The sequence below is a fragment of the Bombina bombina genome, chromosome 2 (genome assembly GCF_027579735.1).
Source record: "Bombina bombina isolate aBomBom1 chromosome 2, aBomBom1.pri, whole genome shotgun sequence".
In the NCBI taxonomy this organism is placed as follows: Eukaryota; Metazoa; Chordata; class Amphibia; order Anura; family Bombinatoridae; genus Bombina; species Bombina bombina.
This window is the reverse complement of record NC_069500.1, coordinates 1,445,041,029-1,445,065,557: the sequence shown is the minus strand read 5'-3', so window position 1 is coordinate 1,445,065,557 and position 24,529 is coordinate 1,445,041,029. Positions and strand designations below refer to the sequence as shown.

General features: G+C 47.0%; 1 protein-coding gene across 2 annotated transcripts in view; it reads left to right on the top strand.

Annotated features, from left to right (window-relative positions):
• Positions 1-24,529, top strand: part of PCGF1 (polycomb group ring finger 1) — a 150,062-nt gene that overhangs the window by 43,705 nt on the left and 81,828 nt on the right. For both annotated transcript variants that reach the window (XM_053704413.1, XM_053704412.1), the window contains exons 4-6: positions 8,943-9,017; positions 9,091-9,199; positions 10,907-10,940. In XM_053704413.1, coding sequence (XP_053560388.1) covers positions 8,943-9,017; positions 9,091-9,199; positions 10,907-10,940 — 218 coding nt within the window. The remainder of the gene's footprint in view (positions 1-8,942; positions 9,018-9,090; positions 9,200-10,906; positions 10,941-24,529) is intronic.

Genomic DNA, 24,529 nt, shown 5'->3' with positions numbered 1-24,529 from the left:
GTGTAGTAAGGGGAAACAGTGATAGCAGCACCAGGTCAGGGCTAAGAGAGAATGATGCCAGGTGTAGTAAGGGGAAACAGTGATAGCGGCACCAGGTCAGGGCTAAGAGAGAATGATGCCAGGTGTAGTAAGGGGAAACAGTGATAGCAGCACCAGGTCAGGGCTAAGAGAGAATGATGCCAGGTGTAGTAAGGGGAAACAGTGATAGCGGCACCAGGTCAGGGTAAAGAGAGAATGATGCCAGGTGTAGTAAGGGGAAACGGTGATAGCGGCACCAGGTCAGGGTAAAGAGAGAATGATGCCAGGTGTAGTAAGGGGAAACAGTGATAGCGGCACCAGGTCAGGGTAAAGATAGAATGATGCCAGGTGTAGTAAGGGGAAACAGTGATAGCGGCACCAGGTCAGGGCTAAGAGAGAATGATGCCAGATGTAGTAAGGGGAAACAGTGATAGCGGCACCAGGTCAGGGCTAAGAGAGAATGATGCCAGGTGTAGTAAGGGGAAACAGTGATAGCGGCACCAGGTCAGGGCTAAGAGAGAATGATGCCAGGTGTAGTAAGGGGAAACAGTGATAGCGGCACCAGGTCAGGGCTAAGAGAGAATGATGCCAGGTGTAGTAAGGGGAAACAATAATAGAGGCACCAGGTCAGGGTAAAGAGAGAATGATGCCAGGTGTAGTAAGGGGAAACAGTGATAGCGGCACCAGGTAAGGGCTAAGAGAGAATGATGCCAGGTGTAGTAAGGGGAAACGGTGATAGCGGCACCAGGTAAGGGCTAAGAGAGAATGATGCCAGGTGTAGTAAGGGGAAACAGTGATAGCGGCACCAGGTCAGGGCTAAGAGAGAATTATGCCAGGTGTAGTAAGGGGAAACAGTGATAGCGGCACCAGGTTAGGGCAAAGAGAGAATGATGCCAGGTGTAGTAAGGGGAAACAGTGATAGCGGCACCATGTCAGGGTAGAGAGATAATGATGCCAGATGTAGTAAGGGGAAACAGTGATAGCGGCACCAGGTCAGGGTAAAGAGAGAATGATGCCAGGTGTAGTAAGGGGAAACTGTGATAGCGGCACCAGGTTAGGGCAAAGAGAGAATGATGCCAGGTGTAGTAAGGGGAAACAGTGATAGCGGCACCAGGTCAGGGCTAAGAGAGAATGATGCCAGGTGTAGTAAGGGGAAACGGTGATAGCGGCACCAGGTCAGGGCTAAGAGAGAATGATGCCAGGTGTAGTAAGGGGAAACGGTGATAGCGTCACCAGGTCAGGGTAAAGAGAGAATGATGCCAGGTGTAGTAAGGGGAAACGGTGATAGCGGCACCAGGTCAGGGTAAAGAGAGAATGATGCCAGGTGTAGTAAGGGGAAACAGTGATAGCGGCACCAGGTCAGGGTAAGGAGAAAATGATGCCAGGTGTAGTAAGGGGAAACAGTGATAGCGGCACCAGGTCAGGGCTAAGAGAGAATGATGCCAGGTGTAGTAAGGGGAAACAGTGATAGCGGCACCAGGTCAGGGTAAAGAGAGAATGATGCCAGGTGTAGTAAGGGGAAACAGTGATAGCGGCACCAGGTCAGGGTAAAGAGAGAATGATGCCAGGTGTAGTAAGGGGAAACAGTGATAGCGGCACCAGGTCAGGGCTAAGAGAGAATGATGCCAGGTTTAGTAAGGGGAAACAGTGATAGCGGCACCAGGTCAGGGCTAAGAGAGAATGATGCCAGATGTAGTAAGGGGAAACAGTGATAGCGGCACCAGGTCAGGGTAAAGAGAATGATGCCAGGTGTAGTAAGGGGAAACAGTGATAGCGGCACCAGGTCAGGGCTAAGAGAGAATGATGCCAGGTGTAGTAAGGGGAAACAGTGATAGCGGCACCAGGTCAGGGTAAAGAGAATGATGCCAGGTGTAGTAAGGGGAAACAGTGATAGTGGCACCAGGTCAGGGTAAAGAGAGAATGATGCCAGATGTAGTAAGGGGAAACGGTGATAGAGGCACCAGGTCAGGGTAAAGAGAGAATGATGCCAGGTGTAGTAAGGGGAAACAGTGATAGCGGCACCAGGTCAGGGCTAAGAGAGAATGATGCCAGGTTTAGTAAGGGGAAACAGTGATAGCGGCACCAGGTCAGGGCTAAGAGAGAATGATGCCAGATGTAGTAAGGGGAAACGGTGATAGCGGCACCAGGTCAGGGTAAAGAGAATGATGCCAGGTGTAGTAAGGGGAAACAGTGATAGCGGCACCAGGTCAGGGCTAAGAGAGAATGATGCCAGGTGTAGTAAGGGGAAACAGTGATAGCGGCACCAGGTCAGGGTAAAGAGAATGATGCCAGGTGTAGTAAGGGGAAACAGTGATAGCGGCACCAGGTCAGGGTAAAGAGAATGATGCCAGGTGTAGTAAGGGGAAACAGTGATAGCGGCACCAGGTCAGGGTAAAGAGAGAATGATGCCAGATGTAGTAAGGGGAAACAGTGATAGAGGCACCAGGTCAGGGTAAAGAGAGAATGATGCCAGGTGTAGTAAGGGGAAACAGTGATAGCGGCACCAGGTCAGGGTAAAGAGAGAATGATGCCAGGTGTAGTAAGGGGAAACAGTGATAGCGGCACCAGGTCAGGGTAAAGAGAGAATGATGCCAGGTGTAGTAAGGGGAAACAGTGATAGCGGCACCAGGTCAGGGTAAAGATAGAATGATGCCAGGTGTAGTAAGGGGAATCAGTGATAGAGGCACCAGGTCAGGGCTAAGAGAGAATGATGTCAGGTGTAGTAAGGGGAAACAGTGATAGCGGCACCAGGTCAGGGTAGAGAGATAATGATGCCAGATGTAGTAAGGGGAAACAGTGATAGCGGCACCAGGTCAGGGCTAAGAGAGAATGATGCCAGGTGTAGTAAGGGGAAACGGTGATAGCGGCACCAGGTTAGGGCAAAGAGAGAATGATGCCATGTGTAGTAAGGGGAAACACTGATAGCGGCACCATGTCAGGGTAGAGAGATAATGATGCCAGATGTAGTAAGGGGAAACAGTGATAGCGGCACCAGGTCAGGGCTAAGAGAGAATGATGCCAGGTGTAGTAAGGGGAAACGGTGATAGCGTCACCAGGTCAGGGTAAAGAGAGAATGATGCCAGGTGTAGTAAGGGGAAACGGTGATAGCGGCACCAGGTCAGGGTAAAGAGAGAATGATGCCAGGTGTAGTAAGGGGAAACAGTGATAGCGGCACCAGGTCAGGGTAAAGAGAGAATGATGCCAGGTGTAGTAAGGGGAAACAGTGATAGCGGCACCAGGTCAGGGTAAGGAGAGAATGATGCCATTTGTAGTAAGGGGAAACAGTGATAGCGGCACCAGGTCAGGGTAAGGAGAAAATGATGCCAGGTGTAGTAAGGGGAAACGGTGATAGCGGCACCAGGTAAGGGCTAAGAGAGAGTGATGCCAGGTGTAGTAAGGGGAAACAGTGATAGCGGCACCAGGTCAGGGCTAAGAGAGAATGATGCCAGGTGTAGTAAGGGGAAACGGTGATAGCGGCACCAGGTCAGGGCTAAGAGAGAATGATGCCAGGTGTAGTAAGGGGAAACAGTGATAGCGGCATCAGGTCAGGGTAAAGAGAGAGTGATGCCAGGTGTAGTAAGGGGAAACAGTGATAGCAGCACCAGGTCAGGGCTAAGAGAGAATGATGCCAGGTGTAGTAAGGGGAAACAGTGATAGCGGCACCAGGTCAGGGCTAAGAGAGAATGATGCCAGGTGTAGTAAGGGGAAACAGTGATAGCGGCACCAGGTCAGGGCTAAGAGAGAATGATGCCAGGTGTAGTAAGGGGAAACAGTGATAGCGGCACCAGGTCAGGGCTAAGAGAGAATGATGCCAGGTGTAGTAAGGGGAAACAGTGATAGCGGCACCAGGGCAAAGAGAGAATGATGCCAGGTGTAGTAAGGGGAAACGGTGATAGCGGCACCAGGTCAGGGTAAGGAGAGAATGATGCCAGTTGTAGTAAGGGGAAACAGTGATAGCGGCACCAGGTCAGGGCTAAGAGAGAATGATGCCAGGTGTAGTAAGGGGAAACAGTGATAGCGGCACCAGGTCAGGGCAAAGAGAGAATGATGCCAGGGGTAGTAAGGGGAAACAGTGATAGCGGCACCAGTTCAGGGTAAGGAGAGAATGATGCCAGGGGTAGTAAGGGGAAACAGTGATAGCGGCACCAGGTCAGGGCTAAGAGAGAATGATGCCAGGTGTAGTAAGGGGAAACAGTGATAGCGGCACCAGGTCAGGGCTAAGAGAGAATGATGCCAGGTGTAGTAAGGGGAAACAGTGATAGCGGCACCAGGTCAGGGTAAGGAGAGAATGATGCCAGGTGTAGTAAGGGGAAACAGTGATAGCGGCACCAGGTCAGGGCTAAGAGAGAATAATGCCTGGTGTAGTAAGGGGAAACAGTGATAGCGGCATCAGGTCAGGGTAAAGAGAGAATGATGCCAGGGGTAGTAAGGGGAAACAGTGATAGCGGCACCAGGTCAGGGCTAAGAGAGAATGATGCCAGGTGTAGTAAGGGGAAACAGTGATGGCAGCACCAGGTCAGGGCTAAGAGAGAATGATGCCAGGTGTAGTAAGGGGAAACGGTGATAGCGGCACCAGGTCAGGGTAAAGAGAGAATGATGCCAGGTGTAGTAAGGGGAAACAGTGATAGCGGCATCAGGTCAGGGTAAAGAGAGAGTGATGCCAGGTGTAGTAAGGGGAAACAGTGATAGCGGCACCAGGTCAGGGCTAAGAGAGAATGATGCCAGGTGTAGTAAGGGGAAACAGTGATAGCGGCACCAGGTCAGGGTAAGGAGAGAATGATGCCAGGGGTAGTAAGGGGAAACAGTGATAGCGGCACCAGGTCAGGGCTAAGAGAGAATGATGCCAGGTGTAGTAAGGGGAAACAGTGATAGCAGCATCAGGTCAGGGTAAAGAGAGAATGATGCCAGGTGTAGTAAGGGGAAACAGTGATAGCGGCACCAGGTCAGGGCTAAGAGAGAATGATGCCAGGTGTAGTAAGGGGAAACAGTGATAGCGGCACCAGGTCAGGGTAAAGAGAGAATGATGCCAGGTGTAGTAAGGGGAAACAGTGATAGCAGCACCAGGTCAGGGCTAAGAGAGAATGATGCCAGGTGTAGTAAGGGGAAACAGTGATAGCGGCACCAGGTCAGGGCTAAGAGAGAATGATGCCAGGGGTAGTAAGGGGAAACGGTGATAGCGGCACCAGGTTAGGGCAAAGAGAGAATGATGCCAGGTGTAGTAAGGGGAAACGGTGATAGCGGCACCAGGTTAGGGCAAAGAGAGAATGATGCCAGGGGTAGTAAGGGGAAACAGTGATAGCGGCACCAGGTCAGGGCTAAGAGAGAATGATGCCAGGTGTAGTAAGGGGAAACAGTGATAGCGGCACCAGGTCAGGGTAAAAAGAGAGTGATGCCAGGTGTAGTAAGGGGAAACAGTGATAGCGGCACCAGGTCAGGGCTAAGAGAGAATGATGCCAGGTGTAGTAAGGGGAAACAGTGATAGCGGCACCAGGTCAGGGTAAGGAGAGAATGATGCCAGTTGTAGTAAGGGGAAACAGTGATAGCGGCACCAGATCAGGGCTAAGAGAGAATGATGCCAGGTGTAGTAAGGGGAAACAGTGATAGCGGCACCAGGTCAGGGCTAAGAGAGAATGATGCCAGGTGTAGTAAGGGGAAACAGTGATAGCGGCACCAGGTCAGGGTAAGGAGAGAATGATGCCAGGTGTAGTAAGGGGAAACAGTGATAGCGGCATCAGGTCAGGGTAAAGAGAGAGTGATGCCAGGTGTAGTAAGGGGAAACAGTGATAGCGGCACCAGGGCAAAGAGAGAATGATGCCAGGTGTAGTAAGGGGAAACAGTGATAGCGGCACCAGGTCAGGGTAAGGAGAAAATGATGCCAGGTGTAGTAAGGGGAAACAGTGATAGCGGCACCAGGTCAGGGCTAAGAGAGAATGATGCCAGGTGTAGTAAGGGGAAACAGTGATAGCGGCACCAGGTCAGGGTAAAGAGAGAATGATGCCAGGTGTAGTAAGGGGAAACAGTGATAGCGGCACCAGGTCAGGGTAAAGAGAGAATGATGCCAGGTGTAGTAAGGGGAAACAGTGATAGCGGCACCAGGTCAGGGTAAAGAGAGAATGATGCCTGGTGTAGTAAGGGGAAACAGTGATAGAGGCACCAGGTCAGGGTAAAGAGAGAATGATGCCAGGTGTAGTAAGGGGAAACAGTGATAGCGGCACCAGGTCAGGGTAAAGATAGAATGATGCCAGGTGTAGTAAGGGGAAACAGTGATAGCGGCACCAGGTCAGGGTAAAGAGAGAATGATGTCAGGTGTAGTAAGGGGAAACAGTGATAGCGGCACCAGGTCAGGGTAAAGAGAGAATGATGCCAGGTGTAGTAAGGGGAAACAGTGATAGCGGCACCAGGTCAGGGCTAAGAGAGAATGATGCCAGGTGTAGTAAGGGGAAACAGTGATAGCGGCACCAGGTCAGGGCTAAGAGAGAATGATGCCAGGTGTATTAAGGGGAAACAGTGATAGCGGCACCAGGTCAGGGCTAAGAGAGAATGATGCCAGGTGTAGTAAGGGGAAACAGTGATAGCGGCACCAGGTCAGGGTAAGGAGAGAATGATGCCAGGTGTAGTAAGGGGAAACAGTGATAGCGGCATCAGGTCAGGGTAAAGAGAGAGTGATGCCAGGTGTAGTAAGGGGAAACAGTGATAGCGGCACCAGGTCAGGGCTAAGAGAGAATGATGCCAGGTGTAGTAAGGGGAAACAGTGATAGCGGCACCAGGTCAGGGCTAAGAGAGAATGATGCCAGGTGTAGTAAGGGGAAACAGTGATAGCGGCACCAGGGCAAAGAGAGAATGATGCCAGGTGTAGTAAGGGGAAACAGTGATAGCGGCACCAGGTCAGGGTAAGGAGAGAATGATGCCAGTTGTAGTAAGGGGAAACAGTGATAGCGGCACCAGGTCAGGGCTAAGAGAGAATGATGCCAGGTGTAGTAAGGGGAAACAGTGATAGCGGCACCAGGTCAGGGCAAAGAGAGAATGATGCCTGGTGTAGTAAGGGGAAACAGTGATAGCGGCATCAGGTCAGGGTAAAGAGAGAATGATGCCAGGGGTAGTAAGGGGAAACAGTGATAGCGGCACCAGGTCAGGGCTAAGAGAGAATGATGCCAGGTGTAGTAAGGGGAAACAGTGATAGCAGCACCAGGTCAGGGCTAAGAGAGAATGATGCCAGGGGTAGTAAGGGGAAACAGTGATAGCGGCACCAGGTCAGGGTAAAGAGAGAATGATGCCAGGTGTAGTAAGGGGAAACGGTGATAGCGGCACCAGGTCAGGGCTAAGAGAGAATGATGCCAGGGGTAGTAAGGGGAAACAGTGATAGCGGCACCAGGTCAGGGTAAAGAGAGAATGATGCCAGGTGTAGTAAGGGGAAACAGTGATAGCGGCACCAGGTCAGGGTAAGGAGAGAATGATGCCAGTTGTAGTAAGGGGAAACAGTGATAGCGGCACCAGGTCAGGGCTAAGAGAGAATGATGCCAGGTGTAGTAAGGGGAAACAGTGATGGCAGCACCAGGTCAGGGCTAAGAGAGAATGATGCCAGGTGTAGTAAGGGGAAACGGTGATAGCGGCACCAGGTCAGGGTAAAGAGAGAATGATGCCAGGTGTAGTAAGGGGAAACAGTGATAGCGGCATCAGGTCAGGGTAAAGAGAGAGTGATGCCAGGTGTAGTAAGGGGAAACAGTGATAGCGGCACCAGGTCAGGGTAAGGAGAGAATGATGCCAGGTGTAGTAAGGGGAAACAGTGATAGCGGCACCAGGTCAGGGCTAAGAGAGAATGATGCCAGGTGTAGTAAGGGGAAACAGTGATAGCGGCACCAGGTCAGGGCTAAGAGAGAATGATGCCAGGTGTAGTAAGGGGAAACAGTGATAGCGGCACCAGGTCAGGGCTAAGAGAGAATGATGCCAGGTGTAGTAAGGGGAAACCGTGATAGCGGCACCAGGTCAGGGCTAAGAGAGAATGATGCCAGGTGTAGTAAGGGGAAACAGTGATAGCGGCACCAGGTCAGGGTAAAGAGAGAATGATGCCAGGTGTAGTAAGGGGAAACAGTGATAGCAGCACCAGGTCAGGGCTAAGAGAGAATGATGCCAGGTGTAGTAAGGGGAAACCGTGATAGCGGCACCAGGTCAGGGTAAAAAGAGAGTGATGCCAGGTGTAGTAAGGGGAAACGGTGATAGCGGCACCAGGTTAGGGCAAAGAGAGAATGATGCCAGGTGTAGTAAGGGGAAACAGTGATAGCGGCACCAGGTCAGGGCTAAGAGAGAATGATGCCAGGTGTAGTAAGGGGAAACAGTGATAGCGGCACCAGGTCAGGGCTAAGAGAGAATGATGCCAGGTGTAGTAAGGGGAAACCGTGATAGCGGCACCAGGTCAGGGTAAAAAGAGAGTGATGCCAGGTGTAGTAAGGGGAAACAGTGATAGCGGCACCAGGTCAGGGTAAAGAGAGAATGATGCCAGGTGTAGTAAGGGGAAACAGTGATAGTTGCACCAGGTCAGGGTAAAGATAGAATGATGGATGCCATGGCTAGTAAGGGGAGAGAGTGATAGTGGTGCCAGGGCAAGATAGAAACGTGAAAGATAGAGGAACCCCTGTGGGGGGGGGGGGATAGGGACGCCCGGGGGGGAGGAGGAAAGAGGGACGCCGGGGTGGGGGGGGAGAGAGGGACGCTGGGGTGGGGGGGGTAGAGAGAGGGACGCCCGGGGGGTTGGGGAAGGGAGGAGAGAGAGCGAGAGGGACGCTGGGGGGAAGTGACAGGCAGTGGGACTCCCGAGGGGGGGGGGGGGAGAGCAGGAGAGACAACAGGGCCTAGGTATAGAGAGATGGGAATAGAGCTTTGCTTTCACACTGTTTTTCCTTCTCCCTCACTGTTTGCATTCTCTCCAGGTGAGGACAACCGAATCAGAGAGTTCTATCAGTCTCGGGGTCTGGAGAGAGTCATACAGCCGAGTACAGTGGAAGGTAAGCCCGCACCTAACTGCTGCTTCTGAAATCTCTTCTGTGTCACAGTTGCTGACTTTTGTCTCTTTTTCAGAATCAGTTGGGGACGTCTCTCAGTTGTCACTTTCACTCGCTGTCTCTCAGAGCACGTCACATTATTATAAGAATGATGAGCACGTCTGCTTGTGTCTGGAGAAAGTGAGGTGAGCATGGCTAGGCTCTTGCTAGCAGACGGTGGGGTGTATAGGGTTGTGCAGTAGCTAGCAGACGGTGGGGTGTATAGGGGTGTACAGTAGCTAGCAGGCGGTGGGGTGTATAGGGGTGTACAGTAGCTAGCAGGCGGTGGGGTGTATAAGGGTGTACAGTAGCTAGCAGGCGGTGGGGTGTATAGGGGTGTGTAGTAGCTAGCAGGCGGTGGGGTGTATAGGGGTGTGTAGTAGCTAGCAGGCGGTGGGGTGTATAGGGGTGTGTAGTAGCTAGCAGGCGGTGGGGTGTATAGGGGTGTGTAGTAGCTAGCAGGCGGTGGGGTGTATAGGGGTGTACAGTAGATAGCAGACGGTGGGGTGTATAGGGGTGTACAGTAGCTAGCAGACGGTGGGGTGTATAGGGGTGTACAGTAGCTAGCAGACGGTGGGGTGTATAGGGGTGTACTGTAGCTAGCAGGCGGTGGGGTGTATAGGGGTGTACAGTAGCTAGCAGACGGTGGGGTGTATAGGGGTGTACAGTAGCTAGCAGACGGTGGGGTGTATAGGGGTGTACAGTAGCTAGCAGACGGTGGGGTGTATAGGGGTGTGTAGTAGCTAGCAGGCGGTGGGGTGTATAGGCGTGTGCAGTAGCTAGCAGGCGGTGGGGTGTATTGGGGTGAACTTTAGCTAGAAGGCTCTGGGGTGTATAGGGGTGTACAGTAGCTAGCAGGCGGTGGGGTGTATAGGCGTGTGCAGTAGCTAGCAGGCGGTGGGGTGTATAGGGGTGTACAGTAGCTAGCAGGCGGTGGGGTGTATAGGCGTGTGCAGTAGCTAGCAGACGGTGGGGTGTATAGGGGTGTGCAGTAGCTAGCAGGCGGTGTGGTGTATAGGGGTGTGCAGTAGCTAGCAGGCGGTGTGGCGTATAGGGGTGTGCAGTAGCTAGCAGACGGTGGGGTGTATAGGGGTGTGCAGTAGCTAGCAGGCGGTGTGGCGTATAGGGGTGTGCAGTAGCTAGCAGGCGGTGTGGCGTATAGGGGTGTGCAGTAGCTAGCAGGCGGTGTGGCGTATAGGGGTGTGCAGTAGCTAGCAGGCGGTGGGGTGTATAGGGGTGTGCAGTAGCTAGCAGGCGGTGGGGTGTATAGGGGTGTACAGTAGCTAGCAGGCGGTGGGGTGTATAGGGGTGTACAGTAGCTAGCAGGCGGTGGGGTGTATAGGGGTGTGCAGTAGCTAGCAGGCGGTGGGGTGTATAGGGGTGTGCAGTAGCTAGCAGGCGGTGGGGTGTATAGGGGTGTGCAGTAGCTAGCAGGCCGTGGGGTGTATAGGGGTGTACAGTAGCTAGCAGGCGGTGGGGTGTATTGGGGTGTACAGTAGCTAGCAGGCGGTGGGGCCTATGGGTGTGTAGCAGGCAGTAAGGTGTATAGGGGTGTGTAGCAGGCGGTAAGGTGTATACTGTTGTGTAGCAGGCGGTGGGGTGTGTAGCAGGCGGTGGGGTGTATAGGGTGTGTAGCAGGCGGTAAGGTGTATAGGGGTGTGTAGCATGTGGTGGGGTCTAAAGGGTGTGTAGCAGGGGGTGCGCAGGGGCTAGTGTGAGGTAGCTGCCTGCTCTGCAGAAGGCCATAAGCTAGTTAACAGGTTCTGGAGGGGACCCTGTTCTCTGTCCCTCTCACCCCCTGATGCTGCTGCTGCTCTGAGCTTCCAACTGACAATTGCTTCTCTTAATTTCAGTTCTGGTAAAGACAAAAAGAAATTTATTCTCCAGGTAACCAAGAAATGGTGTCACTGTGTGTGTGTCACTGTGCTCCTGTCACTGTGCTCCTGTCACTGTGCTCCTGTCACTGTGTGTGTGTGTCACTGTGCTCCTGTCGCTGTGTGTGTGTGTGTCACTGTGCTCCTGTGTGTGTGTCACTGTGCTCCTGTCACTGTGTGTGTGTGTGTGTGTCACTGTGCTCCTGTCACTGTGTGTGTGTGTCACTGTGCTCCTGTCACTGTGTGTGTGTGTCACTGTGCTCCTGTCACTGTGTGTGTGTCACTGTGCTCCTGTCACTGTGTGTGTGTCACTGTGCTCTTGTCACTGTGTCTGTGTGTGTGTGTGTGTGTGTGTGTGTGTGTCACTGTGCTCCTGTCACTGTCACTGTGTGTGTGTCACTGTGCTCCTGTCACTGTGTGTGTGTCACTGTGCTCCTGTCACTGTGCTCCTGTCATTGTGTGTGTAACAGTCAATATCACTGTCCAGCACTTTCCTTTTGTCCTCACGGTTACGCTGCAGGGGTCTGCAACCCCAGAAATCAATAAAAAATTAGAACTAGAAAGAAATAGAAGACCAGCAGCACTGTGGATTCAATTCAAATGTTCAATTTTATTCCAGCATAGAGGGAAGAAGTAAAGACAACGTCTCAGGCCTTCTGCCCTTAGTCATGACAGGTAATACCAATAATGCTCACCTTTTATACACTACACCGGGTGACTCATTGGCATTCTCATCAACACTTTTGTTACCCCCTTCATACATTTTTCAACAAAATTGTTCATGTTACATCCCCACCTAGTGTTGTTTAATGTAATTACAATAAAAACAATACACCTTAGTGGACAGCAAAGAATATCTACACAAATAAATTCCTCTCCATATCTCTGTTCATTCCTTTAGGATACATTGCATTATACTCTATTACAACAAATGGGGAACAGCCATGGGATCCAATGTCGTCCCTACCTACGCCAATATATATATGAACCAATTTAAAGATAAATAAGTTGTTTTTACTATATGGCGCCACTTGGTGGCGCTGTATAGATGACAATTTTGGTGTGTGGTGGGGCGACATTGGATCCCTTGAGAAATTTGAATCTACTCTAAATGCAGCTACATCACATATTAAGTTTACTTTGACACATAGTGAACTATCTGTACCTTTTTTGGATTCGTTAGTATATAAAGAAGGGAGTTTTTTAAAAACAGATCTATACACCAAAGAGACAGACTGTAACAGCTTGCTGCATTTTACTAGTGCATACCCCGAGGCCCTAATAAAGTCCCTCCCATACAGCCAACTGTTGAGTGAGACGAATTGTCCAAGATGACAGTTTAATACATGCCAGATTAAGAGAGATGGGACAGAAATTTATTGATAGGGGTTATTCCAAGGCCAATATTAAGGAAACCATTAAAGTCCATAAAATCCCCAGAATAGAGGTATTACGACCCAGAATAAGAGAAGGGAAGAATAAAAATCTAAATAGAATGGCTTTTGTTTCCGAATATAATGTGTTGAGTAAACGGATCTCAGGGATCATGAGGAAACACTGGCATATACTAAGGGACTGCCATCCACAACATGAGGTTTTTAAGAATTATCCTCTCTGGGTGTATAAAAAGGTCTTGCAATTTCAAAGATAGACATGGGTACCTGCAAAAGGGATAATACAGGATACATTACATCTAAAAGAAATGGTTGTTTCCACACGTACAACACTACTTATATAGTTTATTTAATTAAATGTCCGTGTGGGATTATTTACTTGTGTGAGACGACCCAGAGGGTGTGAGACAGGATGATATAGCACAAATCCGCAATAAGACGGAAAGATAAGGAAGCTCCTGTGGCTCATCATTTTGTTGAAGCTGGTCATTCTGTCTCTCAACTCAGGTTTCAAATTATTGAACATGTTGCCCCCTTAAGAAGGGGAGGTAATAGAGAGTTATATCTTAAGAGGCGTGAAGCGCACTGGATTTATAAATTAGATTCAGTGTATCTTAAAGGAATGAATAGAGATATGGAGTGGAATTTATTTGTGTAGATATTCTTTGCTGTGTATAAAGGTGAGCATTATTGATATTGCCTGTCATGACTAAGGGCAGAAGGCCTGAAATGTTGTCTTTACTTGTTCCCTCTATGCTGGAATAAAATTGAACATTTGAATTGAATCCACAGTGCTGCTGATCTTCTATTTCTTTCTAATGACACAGTGAGTCCACAGAATCATCAATTACTGTTGGGAATATCACTCCTGGCCAGCAAGAGGAGGCAAAGAGCACCACAGCAAAGCTGTTAAGTATCACTTCCCTTCTCACAAACCCCAGTCATTCTCTTTGCATCTAGTGCAAGGAGGAGATGAAGTAATTAGGTGTCTGATAAAGATTCTTCTATCAAGATTTTTTTATTTTGATGTCAGGGCAGGATTGCTCTGATCTTCCGTCACAATTTTGGTATAGCTGTACTTTACGTTAGTCTCTTCAGCAGGGCTGTGCTAGCTTTAAAGCAGTTAGGAAAACACAGCAAAGTCCACTTTACAAGTTCCTAACAGTTTGCTGCCCTATGTCAGAATACCAGAGTAGGCTTACTCTGTCATTACTTTTTGCACAGGTCTCTGTGAGGAGTGGCATCCTCTCATCTGATTTGTCCTCCTGCCGGACAGCTAGAATGCAGTTAAGTGCCTTTTCGTCTTCTGGGGCTGGGAGACATGCACTAAAAAGGGGGTTAAAATAGCTCCCTCTCTGCTACTTATATGGGACATATATATCCGTTAGAAGGATATCTGAGGCAGTATGCAGGCACTTGATGGTGACAGGAGACTAGGGGTTAAAGGGACAGTCAACACCAGACTTTTTGTTGTTTTAACAGATAGATAATCCCTTAATTACCAATTCCCCAGTTTTGCGTAACTAACACAGTTATAATTACACACGTTTTACCTCTGTAATTACCTTGTATCTAAGCCTCAGCAGACTGCCCCCTTATTTCAGTTCTTTTGACAGACTTGCAGTTTAGGCAATCATAGGTGTCTCCATGGTAAATTCACGTGCGTGAGCTCAATGTTATCTATATGAACCACATGAACTAATGCCCTCTAGTGGTCAAAATGCATTTAGTTTAGAGGCGGCCTTCAAGGTCTAATAAATTAGCATATGAACCTCCTAGGTTTAGCTTTCAACTAAGAATACCAACAGATCAAAGCAAAATTGGTGATGAAAGTAAATTGGAAAGTTTAAAATTACATGCCGTATTTGAAACATGAAAGTATTTTTTGGACTTGACTGTCCCTTTAATATAGAATCCCCTGTATTTATATTTGGGCTCTTATGTATCATGTTAGCGGCTCCTATGGGGTTAATGACTCCTCTAACATTTTTATTTCTTTCCTTTATGCTTGTATAACTTTTTACTCACAGTAGCGCAGTAATAAGCATACTTAGTGCGCTTCAGTCTTATTAGAGAGGACGCCATTGCAGTGTTTTTTAGAGCTTCCCTTATGTGTAGCGTGTCTGCGCGCTTCTATTGCGCTCAATGTTGGGAAAGGAATCCTGATTTCTCCAACATTGGTGTGTCCGGTCCACGGCGTCATCCATTACTTGTGGGATATTCTCCTCCCCTACAGGGAAAGGCAAGGAGAGCACACAGCAAGAGCTGTCCATATAGCTCCCCCTCTGGCTCCGCCCCCCAGTCATTCTCCTTGCCGCTCTGAACAAGTAGCATCTCCACGGGGATGGTGAGGAGTTTGTGGTGTTAGTTGTAGTTTTTTATTTCTTCTATCAAGAGTTTGTTATTTTAAAATAGTGCTGGTATGTACTATTTACTCTGAAACAGAAAGAGATGAGTTCTGTTTAAAAGAGGAGTATGATTTTAGCAGCAGTAACTAAAATCAATTGCTGTTCCCACACAGGACTGTTGAGATGAGAGAACTTCAGTTGGGGGGAACAGTTTGCAGACTTTTCTGCTCAAGGTATGACTAGACATATTTCTAACAAGACTGTGTAATGCTGGAAGGCTGTCATTTTTCCCTCATGGGGATCGGTAAGCCATTTTCTTAGACTTAGAAAGAATAAAGGGCTCATTATGGGCTATTAACTGGTGGATACTCTTAAGGGCTAAATCGATTGTTTGTTTAAGTTTTTATTTAAAGTTTGAAGTGGATTTCACACTTTTATTATTTGGGGAACGTTTTTTATCACCAGGCACTAGTTAAGACACCTTCCCAGTCAGGAAGGGCCTTTCGCTGTATTAGGCAGAGCCTCATTTTCGCGCCATTATTGTGCAGTTTCTTTTAAGTACAGTGCATGCAGATGCATGTGAGAGGGTCTGGTGTCCACTGAAAAAGTTCCTAGAAGGCTTGAAATACCCCCCTGGGATAGTTGAAGTCACAACAAAGGCTGTGGCTTGGACTGTAGTGGGGTTAAAATTGCAAACGGCTCCGGTTTCCACATTTTAAGGGTTAACAGCTTGAAAATTGGGGTGCAATACTTTGAATGCATTAAGACACTGTGGTGAAAATTTGGTAAAGATTGTATAATTCCTTCATAGTTTTTCACATATTCAGTAATAAAGTGTGCCCTGTTTAACATTTAAAGAGACAGTAACGGTTTTGTTTTAAAACGGTTTTTGTACTTTATTAACCAGTTTAAGCCTGTTTAACATGTCTGTACCTTCAGATAGATCATGTCCTGTATGTATGGAAGCCAATGTGGTTCCCCCTTCAAATATATGTGATAATTGTGCCATAGCGTCCAAACACAGTAAGGACAGTATTGTCACAAATAGTAAGGTTGCCCAGGATGATTCCTCAGATGAAGGGAGTAGACATAGTTCTACATCTTCTCCTTCTGTGTCTATACCAGTTATGCCCGTGCAGGCGACCCCTAGTACTTCTAGCGCGCCAATGCTTGTTACTATGCAACAATTGACGGCAGTAATGGATAACTCCATAGCTAATATTTTATCCAAAATGCCAGCATTTCAGAGAAAGCGCGATTGCTCTGTTTTAAACACTGTAGAGCAGGAGGGCGCTGATGATAATTTTTCTGTCATACCCTCACACCAGTCTGAAGTGGCAGTGAGGGAGGGTTTCTCAGATGGAGAAATTTCTGATACAGGAAGAATTTCTCAGCAGACAAAACCTGATGTTGTGACATTTAAATTTAAATCAGAGCATCTCCGCACATTACTTAAGGAGGTGCTATCTACTCTGGATGATTGTGACAATCTGGTCATCCCAGAAAACTTGTGCAAGATGGACAAGTTCCTAGAGGTCCCGGTGCACCCTGATGCCTTTCCGATACCTAAACGGGTGGCGGACATAGTGAATAAGGAGTGGGAGAAGCCAGGCATACCTTTTGTCCCTCCTCCTATATTTAAGAAATTGTTCCCTATGGTCGACCCCAGGAAGGACATATGGCAAACAGTCCCTAAGGTCGAGGGGGCGGTTTCTACACTAGCCAAACGCACGACCATTCCCATTGAGGACAATTGTGCTTTCAAAGATCCTATGGATAAAAAATTGGAGGGTTTGCTTAAAAAGATTTTTGTACAGCAAGGTTACCTCCTTCAACCTATTTCGTGCATTATTCCTGTCACTACATCGGCATGGTTCTGGTTCGAGGAACTGGAAAAGTCGCTCAGTAGGGAGACTCCGTATGAGGAAGTCATGGACAGAATTCACTCACTTAAGTTAGCTAATTCCTTTATTTTAGACGCCGCTTTGCAGTTAGCGAGATTAGCGGCGAAAAATTCAGGGTTTGCAATTGTGGCGCGCAGAGCGCTCTGGCTAAAGTCTTGGTCGGCGGATGTATCTTCCAAGACAAAATTGCTTAATATCCCTTTCAAAGGTAAGACCCTTTTTGGGCCAGAATTGAAAGAAATTATTTCAGACATCACTGGGGGAAAGGGCCATGCCTTTCAAGGCTAAGAATAAGTCCAATTTTCGTTCCTTTCGCAATTTCAGGAACGGACCGGCTTCTAACTCAGCAGCCTCTAGACAAGAGGGTAAATTTTCCCAGACTAAACCAGCTTGGAAACCAATGCAAGGCTGGAATAAGGGTAAACAGGCCAAGAAGCCTGCTGCTGCTACCAAGACAGCATGAAGGGGTAGCCCCCGATCCGGGACCGGATCTAGTAGGGGGCAGACTCTCTCTCTTTGCTCAGGCCTGGTCAAGAGATGTTCAGGATCCCTGGACACTAGAAATAGTCTCTCAGGGTTATCTTCTAGAATTCAAGGAACTACCCCCAAGGGGAAGGTTCCACATTTCTCACTTATCTTCAAACCAAATAAGTAGACAGGCATTCTTACATTGTGTAGAAGACCTGTTAAAGATGGGAGTGATACACCCAGTTCCAACTGTGGAACAAGTTCAGGGGTTTTTACTCAAATCTGTTTGTAGTTCCCAAAAAAGAGGGAACTTTCAGACCAATTCTGGATTTAAAAATTCTAAACATATTTCTCAGAGTTCCATCGTTCAAAACGGAAACCATTCGAACAATTTTACCTACAATCCAGGAGGGTCAATATATGACTACCATGGATTTAAAGGATGCGTATCTACATATTCCTATCCACAAAGATCATCATCAGTTCCTAAGGTTCGCCTTTCTGGACAAACATTATCAGTTCGTGGCTGTCCCATTCGGACTAGCCACTGCTCCCAGAATTTTCACAAAGGTGCTCGGGTCCCTTCTAGCGGTTCTAGGACCAAGGGGCATTGCAGTGGCACCTTATCTGGACGACATTCTAATGCAAGCGTCGTCTCTTTCCAAGGCAAAGGCTCATACAGACATTGTTCTAGCCTTTCTCAAATCTCACGGGTGGAAGGTGAACGTAGAAAAGAGTTCCCTGTCTTTCGTCGACAAGAGTTCCCTTTTTGGGAACAACAATAGATTCTTTTGAAATGAAGATCTTCCTGACAGAAGTCAGAAAGTCAAAGCTTCTAAACGCTTGTCAAGTTCTTCTCTCTATTCTGCAGTCTTCCATAGCTCAGTGCATGGAAGTAGTAGGGTTGATGGTTGCAGCAATGGACATAGTTCCTTTTGCTCGAATTCATTTAAGACCATTACAACTGTGCATGCTCCAGTAGACAGGATCACCTGTCTCAGGGAATGAGTTTCTACAGAACAAAGTGGGTCATTGTCACGACCGACGCCAGTCTATCAGGCTAGGGCGCGGTCTGGGATTCCCTGAAAACTCAGGGTTTATGGTCTCGGGAAGAGTCTCTTCTCCCGATCAACATCCTAGAACTGAGAGCGATATTCAATGCTTGGCCTCATCTAGCGAAGGCCGGATACATAAGATTCCAGTCAGATAACATGACGACTGTAGCTTACATCAACCATCAGGGAGGAACAAGGAGTTCCTTGGCGATGAGAGAGGTATCCGAGATCATCAAATGGGCGGAGGATCACTCCTGCCACCTATCTACATCCCAGGAGTAGACAACTGGGAGGCGGATTATCTGAGTCGTCAGATTTTCTATCCGGGGGAGTGGGAACTCCACCCGGACGTGTTTGCCCAGTTGACTCAATTATGGGGCATTCCAGACATGGATCTGATGGCGTCTCGTCAGAACTTCAAGGTTCCTTGCTACGGATCCAGATCCAGGGATCCCAAGGCCACTCTAGTGGATGCATTAGTGGCGCCTTGGTCGTTCAACCTAGCTTATGCGTTTCCACCGTTCCCTCTCCTTCCCAGGCTTGTAGCCAGGATCAAACAGGAGAAGGCCTCTGTGATTCTGATAGCTCCTGCGTGGCCGCGCAGGACTTGGTATACAGACCTGGTGAATATGTCATCGGCTCCACCATGGAAGCTACCTTTGAGACAGGATCTTCTAGTACAAGGTCCATTCGAACATCCAAATCTAATTTCTCTGCAGCTGACTGCTTGGAAATTGAACGTTTGATTTTATCCAAGCGTGGGTTTTCAGATTCAGTGATAGATACTCTGGTCCAAGCCAGAAAACCTGTGTCTAGAAAGATTTACCATAAAATATGGAAAAGATATATCTGTTGGTGTGAATCCAAGGGATTCTCCTGGAGGAAGATTAAAATTCCTAAGATCCTCTCCTTTCTCCAAGAAGGTTTGGATAAGGGATCGTCAGCGAGTTCTCTAAAAGGACAGATTTCTGCTTTATCTGTCTTGTTATACAAACGTCTGGCAGCTGTGCCAGAGGTACAAGCTTTTGTACAGGCTTTGGTCAGAATCAAACCTGTTTACAGACCTTTGACTCCTCCTTGGAGTCTAAATTTAGTTATTTCAGTTCTTCAGGGGGTTCCGTTTGAACCCTTACATTCCATAGATATCAAGTTGCTATCTTGGAAAATTCTGTTTTTGGTTGCTATTTCTTCTGCTAGAAGAGTTTCTGAATTATCTGCTTTGCAGTGTGATCCACCCTATCTGGTGTTCCATTCAGATAAGGTTATTTTGCGTACCAAGCCTGGTTTTCTTCCAAAAGTTGTTTCCAACAAGAATATTAACCAGGAAATAGTTGTTCCTTCTCTGTGCCCGAATCCAGTTTCAAAGAAGGAACGTTTGTTACACAATTTAGATGTAGTCCGTGCTTTAAAGTTCTATTTAGAAGCAACAAAGAATTTTAGACAAACATCATCCTTGTTTGTCGTTTACTCTGGTAAGAGGAGAGGACAAAAAGCTATTGCTACCTCTCTTTCTTTCTGGCTGAAAAGCATTATCCGATTGGCTTATGAGACTGCTGGACGGCAGCCTCCTGAACGAATCACAGCTCACTCCACTAGGGCTGTGGCTTCCACATGGGCCTTCAAGAACGAGGCTTCTGTTAATCAGATATGTAAGGCAGCGACTTGGTCTTCTCTGCACACTTTTGCCAAATTTTACAAATTTGATATTTTTGCTTCTTCGGAGGCTGTTTTTGGGAGAGAGGTTTTGCAAGCCGTGGTGCCTTCTGTTTAGGTAACCTGATTTTCTCCCTCCCTTCATCCTTGTCCTAAAGCTTTGGTATTGGTTCCCACAAGTAATGGATGACGCCGTGGACCGGACACACCAATGTTGGAGAAAACAGAATTTATGCTTACCTGATAAATTACTTTCTCCAACGGTGTGTCCGGTCCACGGCCCGCCCTGGTTTTTTAATCAGGTTTGAAAAATTTTTCTTTATACACTACAGTCACCACGGCACCCTATAGTTTTGTCCTTTTTCTCCTAACCGTCGGTCGAATGACTGGGGGGCGGAGCCAGAGGGGGAGCTATATGGACAGCTATTGCTGTGTGCTCTCCTTGCCTTTCCCTGTAGGGGAGGAGAATATCCCACAAGTAATGGATGACGCCGTGGACCGGACACACCGTTGGAGAAAGTAATTTATCAGGTAAGCATAAATTCTGTTTTATGAATATCCCTTCATTGACAGGAGTAGACGGTTGGTCTTTCGTTTTTTGAGACATTAATAGTCACTTCAGCTGGTTTAATGAAGCGCGGTGTTAGAATAGATGTTCGCGCTTCATTACCATGCTGCTGAAGTGTCCCCTCCTCCTTCACTGTGAGGGAGATGCGACCCATGTTAATTCTTCTCCGGGACTTTTGATCCTGCAACTCAGTATACTCCGGTTGCGAACGTTGTTTTACCACCCCTCTCCGTTTTTTGTGAGAAAGAACGGTCCTGTGTGGGACGGTTTTAGAAAAGTTTTTGGGGAACGTTTTGTTATTATTAAAATTATGTGGAGCTTTAATTAGTTATGATTTAATATCCTCCTCTCCCTGATTCTGTTATAGATTTTCTTATGTTGTATACAATATCATCTGTCATGTGTTTGGGTATTATATTTGAAAACATTTTAAGAGATTATGGGAGTATAATTTATTATTTATTAGCTCCCTCTCCCTGATATTATACTCATTTTCAGTATACAATATTCATCTGTGCTGGACAGTTGCATTTAATCTCAGTTTTGCTTTGCAAAATACTCTATTATAATATGTTTTTATGTCTCGCTGGATCTCTTGAGATAAGCTCAGAAGTAACGCACTCTCTCTGTGTCTCCCAGGATGATTCTGTCTGAGCATTGACACAGTTTCTCCTTTTTCATCCCAAGCCTCTATGGCGTCACCTAAAGTGCCCTGGGGTTCCTCGTTATCTCCTGGAGGAGTTAGTTGCATGCAGAATTTGCTACTCGGGTATCTGTTGGGTACTTTTGGCATTATCTGTTTTTCCTATTCTTAGGGAATATCGCTGGAGGAACATTAGAGATTCAGTTAGTAAGGTTTCTGTATCGTCTCCTACTGTTCACCTTCCTCATAAGACTGATGAGGATCCGCCAGTAGGATCTGAGGGTGAAATCTCAGATTTGGTCAGTATAATTCCTTCTTTTGTTGCTGAAGTAGTAACCTTCAGATTTAAGCCTTTTCACCTTCATGTACGGTTAAAGGAGGTTTTGGCTCTTTTGAGCGACTTCGATACACCTGTCATCATCAATCCTAAAGAATCGGGAATTTGTTTTAAGAATCTCGGATTCTTTGTAGAAGGAGTCTGGTCTGGTGAGGGGCTCAGATTCAGCCAGTGTAAGTCCTTCATTTGCTTCTGAAGTGATCTACTTCAGATGTATGTTTGCACCTCGTGTACACTAAAGGAGTTGTTTGTTACTTGGTCGACATCAATGTCCTGTTGTCAACCATTAAAGGTTTTGTAATCTTTATCTTTCTCTGTTCCTCCTGACTCAGAGGACTTTGATCCCTAGGGAGGGTAGTTGTTCCTTCCGGATCCATGGATAGAAGCTGGAGGGTTTATTCAATTTGAGCAATTCTTTGTCTTTTAGACTTGCTGTACTAGCTGCCAGGCATCATATCTGACACCTGGTCAGCTAACAACCCTACCTGGTGCTTAATGATACAGTTTAAGCCTTTTAGTCCTGTAGTTGCAGGTTCAATATTGTAGGTTCCACCTAATCAATGCTTCCGATTTGTCCTTCAAGGATTTGGCAGAGTTTTCCTATGAGTTAAGGGTGGAGAAAGGTTTTTTTTTTTTCCTACTATTCGCTTAGTGTAAGACTAAATGAATCAGTCTTGTCTTTTAAAGTACAGTTTAAGATTCCTTCCAGGAAGGGAAGTCTAGAGTGTCTGTAATCCAGACCTGTGGAGAGCTTTTCCTTGAACTGGTTTCAGGGCCTTCCTCTCTAGGAGTGATGGCTCCAATCCCAGCCTGGGAACGGAATCTAGGTATTTATCTCAGGTTCTGACCGCAAATAGTATCCATTCTCCTTTGGTTCGAGAGGGCTTGTTCATATCGAACATAGACCTGAGGGATGTGTATTTTGCTCCCATTATTTGGGATCTTCTCAAGTTTCTGAGGCTTGTCTTCCTAGCAAGACTTTTAGGTCTTGGAGTATTGCAAGGTGCCTTTCTGGGCAATTTAGGTTTCGGGGTCATCCATCCTTTAGCGTACTCCCTTTCCTGAAGATCTTGTACAATTTTCTTTCTCATGGATGGGAAATTAATCTGGATAAGGTCCCCCTTGTTTCATCCACAAGGGTGATTTAGGGAATCCTTATAGTTTGTCTGCTTAGGAGAAGATTTCTATTTATGCTTTTTCCTTCTCTGCAGTTTACTGACATGCTAACTGCAAGCTCTTGTGGTCTGGTAAATAACTTAACCATTCTTGCAACCAGCAGGTTGAGAGTTTGGATCTGGCTGCAGTTGTTTCTTCTACTAGATACGACGAGTCCACGGATTCATCCTTGTGGGATATTATCCTCCTGCTAACAGGAAGTGGCAAAGAGCACCACAGCAGAGCTGTATATATATAGCTCCTCCCTTCTCTCCACCCCCAGTCATTCTCTTTGCCTATACTAGTAATATGAAGAGGTAAAGTGAAAGAGGTGTTAAAATTATAGTTTTTATTTTCTTCAAGCAGGACTTTTTTATTTTAAATGGTACCGGTGAGTACTATTTTTCCTCAGGCAGCATATGGAAGAAGATTTCTGCAATTGTCACTAAGATCCAGATGAGTTCCCACAGAATGGCTGAGGAGTACTAGAGAAGCTTCAGTGTGGGGAACGTTTTCATGCTACAAGCATTGAGGTATGTTCAGTCGTTTATTTCTGAAGAGACCTTGATATTTCAGAACAGGCTGACATAGTTCCCATGAGGGAAGGTGTAAGCAGTAAACCTATAGACATAAGAAGGGGTATTACTGGAGACCTGTGTGTGTAAATTGTTATGGGCTAAATGCAGTAAGAGAATGATGGCAGCATGGTTAGACACTGGGGCAGCATAATGTTTTTATTGGCACAAACGGTTTTATATTCACTGTTGCTGGGCATTGTGCTGGGGGTTTTCACTTGGCTTATTGTACATTTAGGATACTTAAACCCACATGGCTAGTTTCTATACCGCTTCATTGCGGTTCTTTGAGTCTGAGAGTACATTGCATATGATGTGCGGGGCCTAATTTACGCGCCTCAGATGCGCAGTTGATCTTCACAAGAAGGCAGCAAACTTCAGCTTCGGTTGGGCCCAAACTGAGAGATAGGCTAACAGAGTCATAGTGAGACTTGTCAGACCCCTGAGGGCAGGTAGGTGCAGGGGGTTGTTAATCTATTTTTTATAACGTTTTGGGAATAACGTTTTTCTTATAGAGGGTTAATTTGTCCCTTACTTGTGGTGCAATATTAGGCTACAATATAAGGATATATGCTAAATTTGTGAGCGTTATAGCATTTTGAGGCAGATTTGGAAAGATTGTGCGCTTTTTTACTTCTTAAAGGCGCAGTACCGTTTTTCAATAAATAAAGTGTTTTCAAGACTTTGTGTGGTTATTACTAGCCTGTTCAACATGTCTGACATTGAGGAAAATCAATGCTCTATGTGTTTAGAAGCCATTGTGGAACCCCCACTTACATTGTGTCCCTCTTGTACTGAAAGGGCCTTACATTGCAAAGAACATATTTTAGGGGATAAAAGTATGTCTAAGGATGATTCTCAGTCAGAAGAAAATCAGGTTATGCCATCCAATTCTCCCCAAGTGTCACAACCTTTAACACCCACTCAAGCGACGCCAAGTACTTCTAGTGCTTTTAACTCTTTTACTCTGCAAGATATGGCTGCAGTTATGTCTACTACCCTTACAGAGGTATTATCTAAACTGCCAGGTTTATAGGGTAAGCGCAGTAGGTCCGGTATTAAGGTAAATGCTGAGCCCTCTGATGCCTTATTGGCCATTTCCGATGTACCCTCAGAGTGTTCTGATTTGGGGGTCGGGGAATTGCTGTCTGAGGGAGAGCTTTCGAATTCAGGAAATGTGTTGCCTCAGACAGATTCGGACGTGATGTCCTTTAAATTTAAGCTTGAACACCTCCGCCTGTTACTCCAGGAGGTTTTAGCGACTCTGGATGATTGTGACCCTATTGTAATACCACCAGAGAAATTGTGTAAGATGGATAAATATCTAGAGGTACCTACTTAAACTGATGTTTTTCCAGTCCCTAAAATAATTTTGGACATTGTTACAAAGGAATGGGATAGACCAGGCATTCCAATCTCTCCCCCTCCTAATTTTAAGAAAATGTTTCCCATATCTGACACCATTCGGGATTCTTGGCAAACGGTCCCTAAGGTGGAGGGAG